Source organism: Palaemon carinicauda, chromosome 32, assembly GCF_036898095.1.
Source record: "Palaemon carinicauda isolate YSFRI2023 chromosome 32, ASM3689809v2, whole genome shotgun sequence".
Classification (NCBI taxonomy): Eukaryota; Metazoa; Arthropoda; class Malacostraca; order Decapoda; family Palaemonidae; genus Palaemon; species Palaemon carinicauda.
The window spans coordinates 74,080,817-74,101,116 of record NC_090756.1 but is presented as its reverse complement, the minus strand read 5'-3'; the positions used below and the strand labels follow the sequence as shown (position 1 = coordinate 74,101,116).

General features: G+C 41.6%; 1 protein-coding gene across 1 annotated transcript in view; it reads right to left on the bottom strand.

Annotated features, from left to right (window-relative positions):
- LOC137625660 (uncharacterized) overlaps positions 1-20,300 on the bottom strand; it is a 533,194-nt gene that overhangs the window by 186,552 nt on the left and 326,342 nt on the right. The window contains exon 8 of the mRNA XM_068356570.1: positions 11,741-11,888. Coding sequence (XP_068212671.1) covers positions 11,741-11,888 — 148 coding nt within the window. The remainder of the gene's footprint in view (positions 1-11,740; positions 11,889-20,300) is intronic.

Genomic DNA, 20,300 nt, shown 5'->3' with positions numbered 1-20,300 from the left:
AGGAACACCAGATATCACATTTCTATACTCACCATGATGCCCATTAACAACAACCCTTTACGATCTATTACTTAAAAAATCAATAATAATGCAAAGAAACGACCCACCCACTCCCAATTGTTTGAGTTTAAAAACAAGGGCCTCATGATTAACACGGTCAAAGGCAGCACTAAAACCAAGGACATTCATATGAACTTCCTGACCACAATCAAGGGATTTCTGTAGAGCATTGGAAATTGTAAGAAGGCCATTACACGTACCAGGGCATTTACGAAAACCAAAATGCAAACTAAGGAACAGATGATTACCTTCAGTAAACCTATTAAGACATTTTTCCAAAAGATGTTAAAAACTTCAGATAATATGGGAGTTATGGAAATTGGGCGGTAACCAGTTGGGCTTGAGCTACCACAAACACAATTGCATAGTGGAGTAATACTGTATTACAAATTCTCCAGCAAGTGCTAAAAGCTCCTCTTCTTGCTAACTTGCACAAAATAACAGATAACTTTGGAGATAAGAAATCTGTAGTCTTTATAAAAAATAAAGGAAAAATACCATTTGGCTCTACACCTCCATAAGCATCAAGGTCCATAAAGAGAGCTTTAATTTCACGAGATCAAAAAGCTAAACTAGTTAGTTCAGCCTCGGGAAAACAGTAATGAGGAAGATCAATTTTCTCATTACTCTGCTTACTGTCAGCCAAAAGGGTTGCTTTTAACTTTGGACAATGAGTGACAAAGCCATCTGGTTTAAGTAAAGGAGGAACTGCTGAATCTACACCAAAAAGTGCATATTTAAGGGTAGTCCACCACTTATGTTCTTGGGTAGTACAAGATAGAGTTTCTTTTATTGTTAAATTGTATTCCTTTTCAGATGAAGCGTAAACTCTACGAGTGAAAACTCTAGGCTGAATATAGTTATTCCAAGTAAAATCTGATCTGATACCCTTCCAAAGATGATAGGCCTCCTGCTTCTCCAAATAAGCACGTCTACAAGCATCATTAAACCATAGTTGGTCCTTCACTCGGTACCTTAGCACACGATATTTCTGTAAAGATTGGAATGGCTTTTAATCTATTTCTTAGAGGCTTGATAATCTGTTCCTAGGGCTACTCAAAGAATTTGAAATCATCCCTAAACAACTCGCCCAGCTATTCTACTGGACGTGTGTCATAGAAAAGGCCACAAACAAAGCCAATACAATATATTATAGAGATCATGATGTGACCAATCAAATAGATTTTAATAATAAAAACTCATATATAGAAGGTATAAAAAATATAACAAATAATATTAAAGCTAAGAATGCCTTGTTTTTCTACATCCCAAGACCATAGGAGGTGCCCTTATTAACGTCTATCAAAACAAAATATATAGAATCGCGAGTTTATCAAGTGCCATGTGGAGATTGTGAAAAAGTTTACGTGGGACAAACTGACCATTCTCTATCTCAAAGATTATCAGAACATAAAAGATCTGTCAGGTACGGCTTTGATAACTCTGGGATTTTAGTTCATCTCAGAAATTTAGAACATGATGAAATTAAATGTGGCTAATTCTACATACCTAATGTAATTTTCTTAGAACCCTTTTGTTTTCAATTATAAACTGTCCCTCTTCCTTTCGTTTCTCATTTTACTGTACACTGTGAAGCGGGCCCATGTTTATTGGTCGAATAAAAGTTATTTATTTCTATTTCCTTTGTTTCTTTTATGGGCACTTTTGAAGCAACATATTGAACTGTTTGACTAAGATTAGAAGTAATACACACACTCACACACATACATACATATATATATATACTGTATATATATATATATATATATATATATATATATATATATATATATATATATATATATATATACACACACATATATATATATATATATATATATATATATATATATATATATATATATATATATATATATATATATATATATAAATATTTGGGCTCAAGCCATGTCGTCTTGATGGAAGTTCCTCCAAGGCAGATTTCTACTTGAGATATTTCTGCAAGTGATATACTAGAGAATTTTACCTAAGAAGTATCACAGGGTTCTATCCCCTGGAGCAAATATCCAGAGAGAAGAGAGATATTGTGTATACATCAGGGACGTGTTTAAAACAAGCCATGGCTATCCTTCCCCGAATAGAGTTAACCTTGTCTCGAAGGATATGGGATAGGATTGGATAAGTGGGTGAGAGAGTCGTTACATCTCACAATCCCAGTGTGCTACTAGATATATGTTTGCTGGTTCACCATTCCTTCTAGCAGCGCCACCTTGACGGTTTTGCTTTCGTGTTTTCTGCGTGTTTCCGTAGCTTTTTAAATGATTTTGTGATCATGGACGGTTCTGCTTTTTCTTCATTAACTAAGTTGAGTACCATTTCCTTTTGTGCTGGAGAATTTCGCGACTCCAATTTGGTATTTTTACGCTGTGCACGCTTTTATTGTCCGTGGGTATCACACGGCCGAAGCCGGTGGCTCTTGTATCCAAATCGCTCAGAGATGCTTAGTAAATTTGTCATCGTTTACAATTGTGGTATAATTATGAGTTATACCTTTTACTACTTTCTGCATGCATGTATTTCATCAGTCTTGACTTAGGCTAAATTTGATCATGGCTGTCGGACATGACTGGAAAATGTGTACTTGTGCACCCTCACCTTCTATCACTTAACCTTATGGTGTTAGTAATGCTGCCAATCCTCCCTTGCTATTGATAAGTCATAGTGAGGAGCTGCAGCTCTGAAGGTCCTTCTGGGAGCTGTGGATAGTGTTTTACAATTGACGGATGACGGTATTTCACTCATCTACTTAGCCTGAGTGTTTGGCCAGGGCACAGGTTGTGGGAACATGTTCCCTGTGTCTACACTCTGTTGATGCAACCAACCTTGTTCTAATGCTGACAGGAAGATCTTCCTTTTGTATTGCCTTACCCGTTCCCAGGCTTCCTTACTTAGTTTTCAGCAGGCGGGCAGCCGGTTGTGAGGACTCGTTCTCTGTGCCTTCTTACTGCAGACCCCTTAGAACGACATATTAGTTCTAATGCTACAGTTAGGCCTTAATGTCCTGCCGCCTCACCACTTTCTATACCTCCTATCCCCCGTTCCCCCTGCCACCCCCTTTGTTTGCCTGCTGGTGCGTCTAATTGCTGTGGAACACTGTTCCCCTCCCAGTCCAGTTCCCTGGCGACTGAAGTGTCCGTCGTTGCTATATAGATGGACGGAATAGCTTATGGGCTATCTAGTCTGACCCTAGGTAGGGAAGATTTTAATTACTTCCCTTGATTAATTCTCTCTGCCACCTTAGAGACTACTCTTGGGTAGTCTATTTGCCCTTTCCTCTTCCTTGTTGGGTCATAACCCTTCACTCTCTTAGGAAATACAGTTCCTTTGTCTATTCTACATTCCCTAGCATTTGAGCATCCCTCATCCGCTATATGAGCTAGGTTTCCCTGCACAGTAGTTTTCTTATAGCCTAACCCAATCTAGGCAGAGATCTAGAACCCCTTGGGGTTCTCTGCGGCCTTAGTAGTTGCCTGGTCTCTGGCTGCAGCTTTTGATCCTGGGCTATGTATCTCTTGCTGCTGAGTCTAGACTCCTTAGCTTGGTCAGTAGTTTCCTGACTATTAGCTTCAGGCCACACTTCCAGTCCTGTTGGCTTGAGTTCTTCTAGCATTGGATGTGAGTAGGCTGGGGGAACATCCCTTCCTCTTTGCCGCCTTAGCTGCAATGTTAGACTGGCCGTCATCATCCTTTTTCCTCTAACATATCTGAGGAACATTCTCCTCTAAAGTGAGTCAAGTGGATTATGGCTGATTGCCAGGATCTCCCTTGAATTTGCAATTCTTGGCATCCTGTTCGTCTTGTACGGCTCTCATTATCTTAATGGCTACTCCCCTTCCTCATGATTTAATGATAGCAACTACGCCCTTGGTAAACTTTTTGATCTACTATCTTCCATTTCTTGTGCCTTTTCCCCAGCTTGTGAATTGTTTCTATATAGGATCATCCCTTTTTCTTTCTGACCAAACAATGTTGCTGCCGCGTTGTGTCGACATTCATACGGGTAGTGAAAGGTCAGTTCATGAAGCCATGGTTGCAAGGAGTAGTTGCCACCTTAGACACAGCTGCTGCCGCCTCAGGGGCTGCCACCACCAACTTTAGCAGGATGGTATGCGAATTTGCCACCTTAGGTTGTCTAATAGACCAACTTTGGGGGAAATGGTGTTCCACTGATGTGACTCTTTACCTCTCCATTCTACCACACTGTTTTATGGATCTTTCAAGATTTTTTAGCTATTTAGCATGAGTCTCCACTGTAGTGTAGCCATAGCCATATCTAGTGTTGTAGAAAATTTTTAATCTAGAGATTATTCTCAAAATTTCTATTTCAAGATTATTTCCATGTTATTTTAGGATGTGAAATTTTTTTGGTATACTACTTGTACTCATTGAAAATTTTAACTCTTTAAAGGTTGCTGAAGACATGGAATGTTCGACAGTAACCTGTATCAAGGGGGTCAAGTTGCTCTGTGGACACAAGACTTGCTAGAAGCATGCAGACTGTCCTGTTTCCAAAGGGTCCTTTGCAATCTGGGAGCCTTCTAACTGCAGCATTTGCAACAACTTAATATACACTGGTTTCCACGTTACCAGGACGAGAAAGCGCGGGGTCAGAAGACCATTCGAAATTGGGAGAGAGGCTTTCAGAAGAGCTCTAAACAAGGTGCCCCTTACCTTCCTTCTGTGAAACTCAAGGACCTCCTCTTTCCCCGTTTTTGGTTACCAGTTACCGACAGTTCAACTTCCACCCGTACCATTGGATCATGCGGATGATGAAGTTTGGGACGCTCCTCAAGTGATGAGCCCAAAGGCCAACAACATGTTGACGACCTCTACTGTGACCACGGAAGCCTTTGATGAGTCACTGGATGTCCATCAGGTAAGTATAGTGCCCAGTACATATTTGGCTCTTTTCCCTCATCCCTATATCAACGACCCCTGCATCTATTTTGACTCCTGTTCCTATGCCAAATACACCTTTGTTCCAAGGTCAGTTGGAATTTATGGTATCCAAGGAAAACTTACATGCTGATCATAAACGAGCTCAAGCGTCTTTAGAGGTGAAGATACAGGGTTTTCAACAGGCCCCTACATCTAAGGCTCCAACAGCTTAGAGCCTGCCAGATTGCTCAGCTAAGAATCTTTGGCGTTATATTGAACATATGGCTCTGTGTGTGGGGTACCTCCACATTGGAGGAAGTATGGGTTCTAAGCCTGTCTCCGACTTAGAATACTGCACCGCTATTGACAATTATCCTGACTGATTTGTCAGGCTAAACTCGGAAGCGACCATCACAGATGATATGATCCCTAAGGAGAATATCATCCTGGACCACAACAAGGTTCAGTCCTTATTGGTTATGGAACTTAAGATGGCCAAATCTAATAATATCCAACTTTCTGTCTTTGGCAGAAAGCAGGCCACTTTTATTGCTCCCAAGAATACTGTCTTTGCCTTCACCTCAAAGAGTTTCAAGGCTGTGAAAAAGGCAGTAATGGAGGGTAGTTAATTGCCAGTACTAGAGGAGTGCAAATCTGTCTTGCTAGCCCTCCCTTATGTGATGGAGAGTTGGGAAGATGTACAACACACATTTACTGTTGAAAAACTTGATAAGGACATTGAAGGCAAGCAGTTTAATGAAAGGTTGCCTAGCATTCCAGAATTCCATTTGAGGGAAGAATTGGAAGCCAAAAAGAGGCTATCTGCTTCTTTGTCACACCAGTCCTATCTGGAGATGTTAATTGGGACCTATTCTAAATCAGACTTTTTCCCAGTCCTGGCAGAAACTCACCTGGCTACTTTCCATAGAAATTTACATGTTTTCTTTCTTGTCAAAAGAGCATGCAGTGAAAACGTCCTTGCCACAGCAAATCTTAGGCATGAGCCTAAAAAGCTGATTGACTGAAACCTCTGGGGGAAAGATTTCCTCAGAAATTGGCTGAGGAGAATAAGAGAATAAGAGCTTATGCAAAAGTGGGGCATGTCCTCTAAACAGAAATTTGCACCAAAAGGACCTCAACCCAAAGGAAAGAAGATTAGGAGACCCTTTAAAGGCATATATGTATGTGTAGATATATATATATATATATATATATATATATATATATATATATATATATATATATATATATATGTATATATATATATAAATATATATATATAATATATATATATATATATATATATATATATATATATATATATATATATATATATGTGTGTGTGTGTGTGTGTATGTATGTATTGTGTGCATGTATATATGCATATGAATATATAACTATACACACACACAATATATATATATATATATATATTGTAACATAGTTGTTATATATTTCTAAATTATTCAAGTTTTTAGATGTATAAGGTTAAATATAGACATATTGTTTTCTTTCTTTAATAGTTTGTCTTTTCACTGGTGGTTATGTTAGTGTTTATAATGGACTAACGGCTGTTTTATATTTTCAAGTGGTGTGGGTTACGTGGCTGCGCTCCTGCGTGGACGGAGGTATGAACGGGGTTGTTGGAGGAGGGTTCCTCAGTGTGTTTCTGAGCTTCCAACCTTGAAGGGCACGACAATTGCTGTTGGAACTATATTTATTCCTCACCATTGCAGAGCTACATTGTGAAGCTGTTTAGCTTTTTTGGATATCCTTTCTCTGCAAGCAAGGACTTTTTATCCTGCATTTTGTGTACTGCCCTTGGTTCAGTAAAATCCAAGGGGACCTCTCTGTTCCAAGGTAATAATATTTATACCTGTATTTAATTATCGTGATCACGACCTGTGATAATCAGCTGATGTCATTAGTGGAGCTTATGAAAGCCTTCCAATCAAACCAGCCATCGTCAATTTGTTAGGGATAGTTAGATTGTATTTGTTAGGGTATTCTTACTTTTCGTTTTCCTCCTCCTTTCTGGACCCTCTCACCTTTTAGTATGCATGTGTTGATGACCTTTCTTTAATTGTGTAATTGTTTTCCTTTACAGGGAGTTTAAGAGTGAGCGTTTATCATTAATTATTGTATTGTTGAGGTTCAGTTGTTATTTCTGTATGAAACTTGTGTATTAAAATTAAGTATATTTTTGTGGTATTTTCTTTGTCCCCTTGAATTGACTTTGCACTCTTATTGAAATTGGATACTATTCCACCTTTTGTGGACTTAGTATGATATTTTAGTGAGTACTGTTTGATAAAAGTTTAGTGTTTTGTGTGGTGGTCAAGCCAGCCATCACAATATATATATATATATATATATATATATATATATATATATATATATATATATATATATATATATATATATATATATATATATATATATATATATATATATAAAGTGGAACCTCTACATACGATCATATGTTGGAGCGAATATTCCCATAAGAATATACTGTAACTTGTATAATTCGTTCCACAGCCCAAAAATCTATGATAACTCCTTAATAAATTACTGCACATAATTACACACAACAATAATACAATTGCATTATATAAAGATGTAAAAAAGAATAATTATAAAGAAATAATAAAAAAGGGGTTTTTATTGTCACTTTAACTTAGAGACAGGCTAACGCAGGTGTAGGCTTTGCTACGCAAGAGGAGACGGACAGTCGACGAGGAGGTAGTGATGGTGACTGCGATAACGTACCATAACTTATTCTAACTTACACTACGTGAACTTTAACCTAACTTAGCTTATTTGTGTTTATTTAATTTTTATATTTTATATTTTTTTCTTTTTTTTTCTTTTTGATTTTTAATTTTCATCACTTTCACTCACTTCAATCTTATTTTTCTTTGCTTCACTTTCTTTCTCTTCCTCGTGATCACTAGACAGCTTCATAGATTTTTTAAAGAAACAATTGAGAGAAAGTTGCTTCGTAGGGCTTTTCAGAATATTCTGAAATGGGTTAAGCATGCATCATCGACTTGCGAAACAACACGGTAAACCTTTAGTTTCTATGGGTGATACTTATCAATGAAGTCAACCACGTGTTGATGATGTACTAACATCTCTTTTATTGCAGCCGAACTTAAAATGTGCTCTACCTCCTCAGTGTCCATCGAGTTACTCCCCCCCATGCCTGATCTATGATCTTCAAGCAGTGCACGATACTGAAATGGCTCCTCCAAAATTCACGCAAAGTTAAGTTGGTGTAGAGCTTCTTAAAATTAGAGATGACTTGCTGATCCATGTGCTGGAGGATACGGGTGGTGTTCGGTGGAAGATACAGCACTCTGCTGAACTTGAACTGGTCGATGATATCATCTTCGTGTCCTGGGGGGTGAGCGGGAGCATTATCAAAGCAAATCAAGCACTTTAAAGGTAAATTCCTCTCCTGAAGGTACTTCTTGACAGCAGGGCCGAAAACTTCGTTTACTCATTCAACAAAGAAGTACCTAGTAACCCAAGCCTTAGAATTAGCACGCAAGAAAACATGCAGCACGTCCTTATTGACTTTATGTGCCTGAAATGCCCTAGGGTTTTTGGAATGATAAACCAATAACGGCTTTATTTTGCGGTCCCACTGGCGTTGGCACATAGGGCAAGAGTCGACCAATCCTTCATAGGCTTATGTCCAGGCATTTTCTTCTCTTCGGTGGTTATGTATGTATGCATCTTTTTCCAAAACAGACCGGTTTCATCACAATTGAAAACTTGCTGCTCTACGTAGCCTTCCTCCTCCACGATCTTTTCGAACTTCTTAACAAAATCGTTAGCAGCCTTGGTGTCCAAACTTGAGCCTATCTGTGCCGAACAACTGAATGAATCCCGGTCCGTCTCTTAAATTTCTCGAAACAACCACGAGACGCCTTAAATTCCACCATCGTAGGATCGGTTGAACTCTCCCCAGCATCACCCCCAGAGTCCACCGCCTTCAAGTCACAATAGATAGCGCTGGCCTTCGCGTAATTGATCATTTCAGTGATCGTATCACCAACAATCTTTGTCCTTTATCCATATTAACAAAAGGTATTCCATCTCTTCCAGAGTAAGGCTGTGACGTTTTGAAAAAATGGTGATCCTCTTTGATGGTTTGACTGCTTTAATGGCTGCCTTCTGCTTGATGATCGTCAAGGTTGTAGACATATTCCAGCCATATTGTTTAGCCAGATGACTCGCACGCACATCGCACTTATGTTTTTCTATAATTTCTTGCTTCAATTCTAATGAAAGCATTGCCTTCTTATTTTTCTCACCACTAATAATATCAGTAACGAAACCAAACTTCTTAGGACCCATGATTATGTGCAAAATAAAAAATGGAACATGAAAAAAGGAAGATAACAAGCACTGTCCATAGTGGACCAAACAGGGTACAACCCCACGATGCGCACGAGAACAGAGAACTGACTAATGCAATGCTCACTGGCGTCCCTCCAACGTGCTGCTGTCTACCAGCATAAACAAGAAACAATGACAGCATATGGTCTACGTCAGATGTTGGAGCATGACGTCGGGTGTCGAGAAGAGCATTCGATCGAATTTAACGTCAGATGTTGGAGCATGACGTCGGGTGTCGAGAAGAGCATCCGATCGAATTTAACGTCAGATGTTGGATCATGACGTCGGGTGTCGAGAAGAGCATTTGATCGAATTTAATGACAGATGTTGGAACAATCATATGTAAAGGCAATCATATGTAGATGTTCCACTGTATACATATATACATATATATATATATATATATATATATATATATACAGTATATATTTATATATGTACATATATATATTATATATATATATATATATATATATATATATATATATATATATATATATATATATATATATATATATATATATATATATATTTATATATATATATATATATATTTATATATAAATAAATATATATATATATATATATATATATATATATATATATGTATATAATATATAAATATATATATATATATATATATATATATATATATACATATATATATATACATATATATATATATATATATATATATATATATATATATATATATATATATATATATATATATAAGGATAAGCATGGGACGGAGAGATTTTGGTATACAAAATAAGATTATGAAATGTAAAATGACACTTTTTCTAAAACGAAAAGAATTTACTCAAATGGTTCTTCCAGTATTAACTTATGCATCAGAAACTTATAGCCTTACCAAAGCTTTAGGACATAAACTAGTTAGAACTCGAAGAGCTTTGTAAAGAACAATGACGGGAATAATACTAAAAGATAGATATGAGATCGAACTAAAGTAGAGGACATTCTAACAACATGAAATAAAAATAAAAGGACATGGGCAGGACATATAATGAGAATGACAGACTATAGAGATTCCAAGAGAAGCAGGGAAGGTAGATGGATTGACGAAGGAAGAAAGTTTGCGGGTGTAGACTGGCACAAAAAGGCTAAGCAAGTGGAACATGTCTGAGGTGTTTGTTCTGCAGTGGACTACTAACAGTTAATAATGATAATGATGATAAATATGTATGTATATAAGAGTATAAATAAATAAACAAATATATATATATATATACATATATGTATATATATATATATATATATATATATATATATATATATATATATATATATATATATATATATATATATATATATGTATATATACAGTATATGTAAAAAAATCATAATCATCATCATCTCCTCCTACACCTATTGACGCAAATGGACTCGGTTAGATTTCGCCAGTTGTCTCTACCTTGAGCTTTCAACTCAATACTTCTCCATTCATCATCTACTTCATGTTTCATAGTCCTCAGCCATGTAGGCCTGGGATTTCCACCTCTTCCAGTGCCTTGTGAAGCCCAGCTGAACGTTTGGTGAACTAATCTCTCTTGGGAAGTGCGAAGAGCATGCCCAAACCATCTCCATCTACCACTCATCATGATCTCATCAACATATGGCACTTGAGTAATTTCTTTTATAGTTTCATTTCTAATTCTGTCCTGCCATTTAACTCCCAATAACCCTCTGAGGGCTTTGTTCTCAAACCTGCTAAATTTATTGGAGATTGTTTCATTGTCATACCATGACTCATGTCCAAAGAGTAAAACCGAACTCACTAATTGATATATAGTCTGATTTTTATATTTAATTTCAGTAGATTTGATTTCCAATTTTTACTCAACCTAGCCATTGTCAGATTTGCTTTTTTCAATCTTGCACTAAAATTTGATAATTATATAATCATATATATATATATATATATATATATATATATATATATATATATATATATATATATATATATATATATATATATATATATACACTGTACATACATATACACACATACATTATATATGTGCATATTCATATTATGTATATATGCATAATTTTGTCCTTTGAAAGAGAAAATTGATAGGATCTCCAAAAGTTCTAATTTTTTCAAAAGTACAACATACAGTAAATTTTTAAAGCATTGTGGTACTCCTTGCAATTGCACTGTCGCATTATAAAATCTTCCAATTATTATTTCTTCAGCATTGCAAAATTGACAGTGATAACTTGAAAGACTAGCTTATTTGACATTTATGACTTCGAAAGTAAACTGAAGATAATTTCTAGCAAGATAGCAATTTTTTGTTAACTTGAAAGTTCTAAAATAACCAACTTGATTAAAATAAATTCACCTCACCTTGAGATTGTCAGCACCTGAATACAGACGATTTGAATATATTTCAATGGCATGGCAGGCAACTTCTCTTGCTTCATAGCTAAGACAGTAGTGTCTCAGTGACTGAACAAATGTGCTCATTGGATATCCTGAATAACTACTTTTTTTCCTGAAAAAAAGAAAAAAAAAATGAATCTGTTAACATTAGGACATGAAAAAAAAATTACAAATTTAGAATTAATTTGTATTTTTCCTAGCATACAAACCTAGAGGTATTTATAGCGGTATTACTTTCAGCATAGCTGAAAGACTATCCAAGATCATTTTAACGAGGGATAACTAGCCCATCCACTAGTTAGCGGGTGGGGGTGTGGTAGATCTCCTACCCTGCTCGCTCACACCTCTCAGTTGAGTAACCACTTTGCTTTCTGGCAGAACTTCTTGGGGGACCAGGTGGCGGGCCAATTAGTATATATAGCTCCAGGTTTGTACTTCAAGAAAAATAAAAATAACTTCCAAATTTGTCATTTGCTCCGGCGGAAATACACTCTCCGATATTTATAGGAGCGACTCAGACTTAGGTGGGAGTAAAAGTACACACCAACTGGCCTTAGTTGTGACCCGGGGTTGTCTCTTTTGATCTGTGATCGATAGTAATAGGAACACTACCCTCACTAAAATCAAGTGTCGATATAAGGTAATACACTGAAAGCGGCCTGCAGAAGCTTCTGTGTGAGTAACACTAGCTATGTGCCTTGCCTTGTCTTTAACGTAGGAACTCGGGTACAAGACCAAGAATTCTTAAGAAATGAGTGAGGTCAGCTGTGCTGAGGCTTGCGGAGCTGTTTTCCTAAGGGGGTGGGGGAGAAGGTGCAAGGAAGAAAGGAGCCAGTCATTCTTACTCATTCACCCCAGACTAAACCGGGTAACCTCAGCCCTCAACCCTCTACTATGTGTCCATCAAGGAGGTTTGAGGCATTAGACCACTTGTTGTGCGGCCACCACAGGACCAATGGAAAATGTCTCCATGTTCCTGTGGGTTACGTCTTTCAGGTAGTGGGCGGTGAAGGTAGTTTGATGCTTCCATGCGTCTGCTTGCAGTAACTGCAATGCCTGACGCCATGAGCTCTGAGCCGTTTGGACAGAGGAGGTCTGAATTAAGAGCTTTCTTAATCAGCTTCCAAATCCATGACAAAATGGTATTTTTTGTGACCCTCCTCTTGACATTCCCCGTCATAACAAGAAGTACTTGCACACGGGGGTGAGCTGCTGCCGTTCTTTTTCAGTAACACCTCAGACATATCACTGGACCGAGTAACAGCTAGTCTGGATCTTCAGATACAGAACAAAAACTCTCTATCAGGAATGGGCCAAATCTAAAGTCCAGCACACTCGGATTTTCAGTCATAGCAATGAACTCAGGGACGTAGCTGAGGATTACTTCTCCCCATCCCCTGGAGTGGGAGATGTCAGAGGATAGACCACCTTCCACGTGATGTGGCGATCAGAAGTCTGGCGTAATGGTTCATAAGGGACTGAAGGACCTGACCCACGTTCCAGGGAGGATGTCTAAATTCCGACTGGGGACAAGTAAGCTTATAATTATGTATGAGCAAGAAAAGTTCCGAGGAAGAAATGTCTACTCCTTTCAGTTTAAAGGTGAGACTCAAGGCTGAGAGGTAGCCTTTGACTGCCGAAACCACGAGAAGCATTCCTTTCCAAAGGTGTACAAGGAACTCGCTATAGTTGGAAGAGGCAACGAGGGGAGATATACCCCTTCCACAATATCAAACAAGAGAAACAAAAAGTACTTGCACACGGGGGTGAGCTGCTGCCGTTCTTTTTCAGTAACACCTCAGACTCCTCACTGGACAGAGTAACAGCTGGTCTGGATCTTCGGTTACAGAACGAAGACTCTCTATCAGGAATGGGCCAAATCTGGAGTCCAGCACACTTGGATTTTTAGTCATAGCAATGAACTCAGGGACGTAGCTGAGGATTACTTCTCCCCATTCCCTGGAGTGGGAGATCTCAGAGGATAGACCATCTTCCACGTGACGCGGCGATCAGAAGTCTGGCGTAATGGTTCATAAGGGACTAAAGGACCTGAGCCACGTTCCAGGGAGGAGGTCTAAATTCCGACTGGGGACAAGTAAGCTTATAACTATGTATGAGCAAGGAAAGTTCCAACGAGGAAGAAATATCTACTCCTTTCATTTTAAAGGTGAGACTCATGGCTGAGAGGTAGCCTTTGACTGCCGAAACCATGAGAAGCATTTCTTTCCAAAGGTGTACAAGGAACTCCGCTATAGTTGGAAGAGGCATCGAGGGGAGAGATACCCCTTCCACAATAACAAACAAGAGAAGATTGACCACTTTACCTAGTAGGCTGCCTCTGGGGAATGTCCGAGGTGTTCATCCCTTCTTCTCGAACTCGTAGCAAAAAGCCTCTCTGTGTGAGGAGGTGCTGCACAGTCTCCAGGCGGGAAGCCAAAGCGAAGCTACGGCTTTGTGGTAAATGTTGGCATGAGGTTGTTTGAGCAGGTCCTATCCTTGTGGGAGTTCCCTCTACATATCCGTGAGGAGTTGCAGGAGGTCTAGGAACTACTCTGAATGATGACATAGCAGAACTATTAGTCATTTGAGGTTGATGCTTACTCAGACCTGGTTGAGGACTTTTCTCATCAGATAGAATGGGGGAAACATGTATGCGTCTAAGATTACCCATCGTTGTTGACAAGCATCTTATCTAAGAGCTTGGGGATCCTGGACTCGGGAGCAGTATAATGGGAGCCTTAAGTTATGGGCTGTTGCGAACAGATCCACAGTCAGGGAACCCACAAAGTCAGGACTTTGTGGGCTACTAGAGGAATCAAAGACCACTCGGGGCCCGTTACCTGAATCGCTTTGCTCAGATTGTCCGCCAGCACATTCCGTTTGCCTGGAATGATGCGAGCCGATAGGGTCGCCGAGTTGTCTTCTGCTCATCTGAGTATCTCTACTGCTAGATGGCAGAGCTGCTGCGAAAAGGTATAGCCTTGCTTGTTTAGGTAAGCAATTTCCGTGGTATTGTCGCTCATCAATACCGCAGAGTGCCGCCCCAGGAACTGATGGAACTGATAGAAGGCAAGAAAGGCTGCCCTTATCTCGCTGAGATTTATGTGCTGGTACCTTTCTGATTCGGACCATTGGCCGGGGATGTTGTGGTGCAGCAAGTGGGGCCCCCATCCTTCTTTTGATGCATCTGAAAAGAGTATCAACTCTGGGGGAGGAACGAGAAGATCTACCCCTTTGTAGAGCTTTGGATCTACCAGCCACCATCTGAGGTCCGACCGTTCCTCTTGTGCTATGTGGATTAGACAATCCTTGGAAATGGAATTGGGATTTCAGGGGCCACTGGAGGGATCTCACCCTGAGGCGACTGTTGGGAACTAATCGGGACATAGAGGAGAGGTGACCAACCAGGCAAAGCCCGCACTACGCTGGTAGCTCTTCTCGCCTGAGGTCTGCGCTACCTCCTTCAGCCTCTGAATCTTTTTGTCTGATGGGAGAGCTTTGGTGTCTTTTCGCATACTCAGGTATACCAGTTCTTGAGAGGGAAGCAAGCGAGACTTCTCAGGGTTTACCAAGATACCCAGCTCTTGGCAAAACATTAGAAGCTCATCTCGGTGGCAAAGAAGGATCGATTCTGAGTCTACCAAAATCAGACAGTCATCCAAGTATCTTAGGAGATGGATGCCGACGCTGTGAGCCCAACATGACACTAGGATGAACACTTGAGGTGCTGTGGAAAGATCGTAACATAGCACCTTGAACTGGTAATGATTCTGGTCTAGTGTAAATCTTAGATACTTCCTTCAAGACGGATGGATTGGGATCACGAAGTATGCGTCCTTCAGACCTAGAGTGCACATGTAGTCCCGCGGTTTTAATGCTTGTCTGACCATGGTGGCTGTCTCTATTCTAAATGTGGTCTGTTCGACAAACCTGATTAGAGCCGAGAGTCGATGAATGGTCTCCAGCCTCCAAGTGCCTTTTTCAGCAGAAATAGTCGACTGTAGAAGCCTGAGAAGCCGTCGAGGACCTCTTGGAGAGCGCCTTTCTCCAACATGGTTCGGGCAGAGTCCGGTGTGGATCCCTTCGCATAGGAGTTCGATGGAAGAGGCACTCGAGTCAGTGGAGGGATAGAGAGAGTGAATGGGATTCGATACTCTGAATGAATCACCTCGATTGTCAAGGGCTCGGCCCAGCGATGATGCCACCCAAGCCAGCGGCTCTGCAGGCATACTCCCATGGGTGGTCGTACGGGGTGATTGCCCGTCCTAGTGGGATCGGCCTCGGCTGGATCCCTTCTTCCGTTTCCCTCCACGAAAGGCCTGTCTAGACAGCTTCTGACCCGGTTCTTTTGGCTCTCAAGCCCATTTTGTCCGCAGTTTAGAAGTTGGTTTCTTGTGGCTGAGAAGTGTAAGGCCTGGCTATTAAGACCTGGATGAGGGAGTCCTGGTTGGACTTCCTCCATTTCTCTGCCACCAGGTCGACATCCTTGGAATTAGAGAGAGTGCTACCTTCGAAAGGAGCATTCCTGAATCTCGCCACATCCGCCTGAGGGAGTTGCCTTTGAAACCTTCCTATGACAGAATCCCTCCTCTTCAAGATGGTGTTAGCCCAGAGGTTCACCACTTGACGGGGGAGGAACCCGATGGCCCGAGTACCAGACAATAAGAAGGTCTTCATAGACTTCTTGGTGAATTCCAGAGATCAGTCCTGGTACCGGATCAGTTGTCCTAAAGAACCCAACCAGAAGTCGAGCGTACTTAGCAACTTTCTCCTGGTTGAGTATCTCGGAGGTCAAGAGCGAGACAGGCAGTCCCATAAGCTTCTTGAAGGGTGTAGCCCTCGAGAGTGCCTCTAATGAGGGAGGAGCTTGGAGGATGAATTGGCATGGAGGGAGGCAGATGAACCAGTTGCCTGAGACACTGCCTCTGTCAATCCTCAACCCCTTTGTCCAGGGCAGAGTTGCACTGGCCTTCAAGGGTCTCTGGGTGTCATAAAACTGGATCAAGACCATATCCTTATCATCAAGAGGGGCTGCTGATGGATCTGGCAACCCATTGATGGAGCGAATGCAAGATAACACCAGCCAGAGGGCATGTTCGGACTCCTTCCATCCATTCTTCTTTATCCCAGGGCTAGCAGCACCTGGCAAAGTGTTGTCCTCGAGGATGCTTTGCCCTTCCACTTCCGAGCTCTCACGCATAGGAGCCCAGAGTGGGTACAAGTTGTCATCAGGATAAGCCAGAGATTGGGCAATTTCCGTAGATGTGCTCGCTTCCCTCTGCCTCTCAAGAGGAGATAAGGGAAGTCTGGCTGAGGATTTAGGGGTCGTAAACAAATCCTAAAGGTCCCTGCGCTTTGGCAGAAGTTTCTCCATCAGCGAGGTCTTTACAGGCTCAGTTGGCCTGCGAGACAGATTGGGATCCACAGCAGGATAAACCACGTCACACTGGGTAGGAAGGCTCGTCTCCTTGTGCACTATTTCGACTGGAGAGGGACGGAACAAGTCCTTGTAGGAAATTGCCCTGTCCTCCTTTTGGGGGGAGAAGGATTTATCTTCTTTCTCTTCCCTTTCAGTTTGGCCTGTGGTAACTGAAGGAGGCTGCCCTGTAGTTCTGGTGTGTTTTCTTCCCATGACATCTTGCAAGGAGAAGAGCTTCTTCTTGTGAATGGGAACCTCCGGGCTGCAACCCTCATAACTCCTCCTAGGGTCAGATGGAGGAGAGGCACTAGGGATGAGAGGCTGCAACAAAGGAATCTTGGGAGTACCTCCTAAGGACTGCAAATGGGGGATGACCCCTGTCACGGCTTGAAGTATCATGTTAAATAATGCTTGCAGCCATGGGGGGTCACAGGCTTCCGATGAGCTGGCAGGGCAGTCCTTAGGATGGCACGGATCCCTTGGCTTTGAAACCTCTATAAGAATCTTAGCCCTCTTACCGGTAGGCGGGACTGGCACAGGCCTCCCCTTGGGGAGAGGGTCCAACGAAGCTATGAGAGCCCGAAGGCTCAGTGTGACAAGACAAGAGTCCGAAAACTCTCTGTTATGAGAGACATAAGACTCAACATGACGAGGATAACGTGAGCCGACAGGCTCAGCATAACCTGGGATGAATGAACTGGAGAATTCATGTGACGGGAAGCCGAAGTCTTTCTGTTACAAGAACCCAAAGGTTCAGCGTAGCGTCTAGATTGAGAGCCTGGTGGCCCAGCATAACCAGGTTTGTGAGACCCCAACTTCCAAGGCTCAAAGTGACGAGAGGAACGAGAGCCCAAGGGCTCAACGATACCATGGTTGCGCGTTTCCAAGGGAACTGCGCAACGGGAGACCGAAACCTCCCTGTCACGAGAACCCAAACGTTTAACATAACGGATGTCGCGAGACCCTAAAGGCTCAGGGTAACCATCGTTGTGACAGCCTGAGGGCTCAACGCAACTGGAACCTGAAGGTTCCAAGTCGCAAGAACCTGAAGGTTCAATGCGACAGAGGGCGGAAGGACCCCCAAAGAGCCATGAGAGCCCGAATGCTCAACATGACAAGAGCTCGAAGGCTCGTGATCATGCAAGCCCGAAGGGTGATCACAACGAGACCACGAAGGTTGAACATGAGCTGAGCTGAACCCGCAGGTTCAAAAAGACGTCACCTCACAGACCGAGGAGAACGTCCAGGATGGAGAGGGGTCATAAATCCCTCTACCCTACGAACCTCCGGAAAGGAACGTAAAGCCGACTCCGTACGATGGGGAGACTGCTCTAGGTTTGTTCACTACAAGTAGATCTTCACTTAAGGCCCTGCTCTACTGCCCCCCAGGAGGAGAAGCGTAAGCGTAACGAGACCTCTGGTGCCCAGTGGCGGCTTTCTCTCGCGAACAAGAGAAGTGTTACCCCGAAGGAGATACTTGCCTTGGAGTATGCTCTACCACCACCCCTGTTATATCAAAAACATCCTCGACGTCGGACACAGACTCAAGGTCTGACTGATAGGCTGCAGCCTCTGCGTCCATAGAAGGAGGATCAACCTCCACGGAGGAAGGAGAAGAACGCCTTCTCTCCTCTCCCAAATGAAGGAGTTCCAAAAGAACATCCTTCGAAAGGGGACCATCGACACCCAGTGATGGATAAAAAAACAAGATGTCAGTAAACGAGTGGCGTCAATGACCTTCGATGTCAGGATGCCAGAGAACTTACAATCATTTATTCATTCCGTAAATGAACAGGTGCTCCCTGGGGGGAGGGACGGAGCTGACTCACTAAGGGAGTCAACACTGACTCCTAACCCACAGGGATGACCTGTAGTAACGAGAATTGCACTGCTACTCAGTCGTTCCCCGGAATGGCCTGGTGGAGGAGCAGCTTCAGAAAGAGGTTAGGGGGTAAAAGAAGAAGCCCGTAATTTCTTTGACTTCGAGGAGGACCCCGAAGGCGAAGAATCCCGTTTAGCCTTCTTATTCCGGCGTCTGATCCTCTCCCATTGGGAGGCAGACCATTCCCAACACTGATCACAGGTAACGTCCCTAGAACACCCATTGCCCTGGCAAGCCGGGCAGAGCAGGTGAGGATCCATCTTAACGGAAGAGATAAAGGCACCGCGGGACCAGGACAAGTACACATTGCGGGACTCCAGTAGCACAAACAATCTATAAAAAAAAAAAAAGTTAATCAAGGCAAGTCAAAAGCGGGAAAGAGCAACAGTACGTCCGCACTTTACCGAGCCAAAATGCAAAGTGGTTACTCAGACGAGACGTGTGAATGAGCAGGATAGCTGTTCTACACCCCCCTCCCCACTCAGTAGTGGAAGGGGTACTTGTCCTTCACTAAAATTATCGTGGCTCGTCTTTCAGCTACGCCAAAAGTAATACCCCTATAAACAACGGAGGGTTTGTATTTGCGCGAGAACAACTATATTCTAAGTAAAATATTTCAATTTTGCTGGATATAAAATTCATATAGAATATGTGAGTTCATTTTAATAGTTCACTACTTCGGAGAAAAATTTCGATATTAAAAATTTTTCATTTTTAATGTTTCTATAGTGCTATAGTCTCTTGTAATCACTCTGGTCGTTATCTAAATTTAATAGTTAAATTCTAAGTAACTTTATCAAAGAGAATATCTTTTTTTTTTTTAAGCGCCATCTGTTGGGTGCTTTTTGTAGTAGTTGGTGCCTCACCCATGGAGTATATTTTAATTATTCATGGACCCTGTGGTGAGGGCGGGAATAGTTTTCTTCAGTGAGAAAGAAAATAAGGAGAGTAGTATACTAGCTGCGTCCAAGGATTTGGAGTGCTCACTCCTCTTTAATCCCTGCCCTTTGGATTAAAAGGCGTTCATGGGAGCGACAGGGAGGCCATCATGATCAACGAGTGTTTTGTTCTCTGATGGTGTGGAGGCTACAGCAGCATTATCGCCCATGTCTTTATTTCGTTATGGTGAGCCTTACAACTTTTGGTTCCTATGAAGAGTAAGACCCGAGTGCCCAAGTGTTTCTGTCCCTTATTATGAGCCCATGCTGTGCCAGCCTTATGGT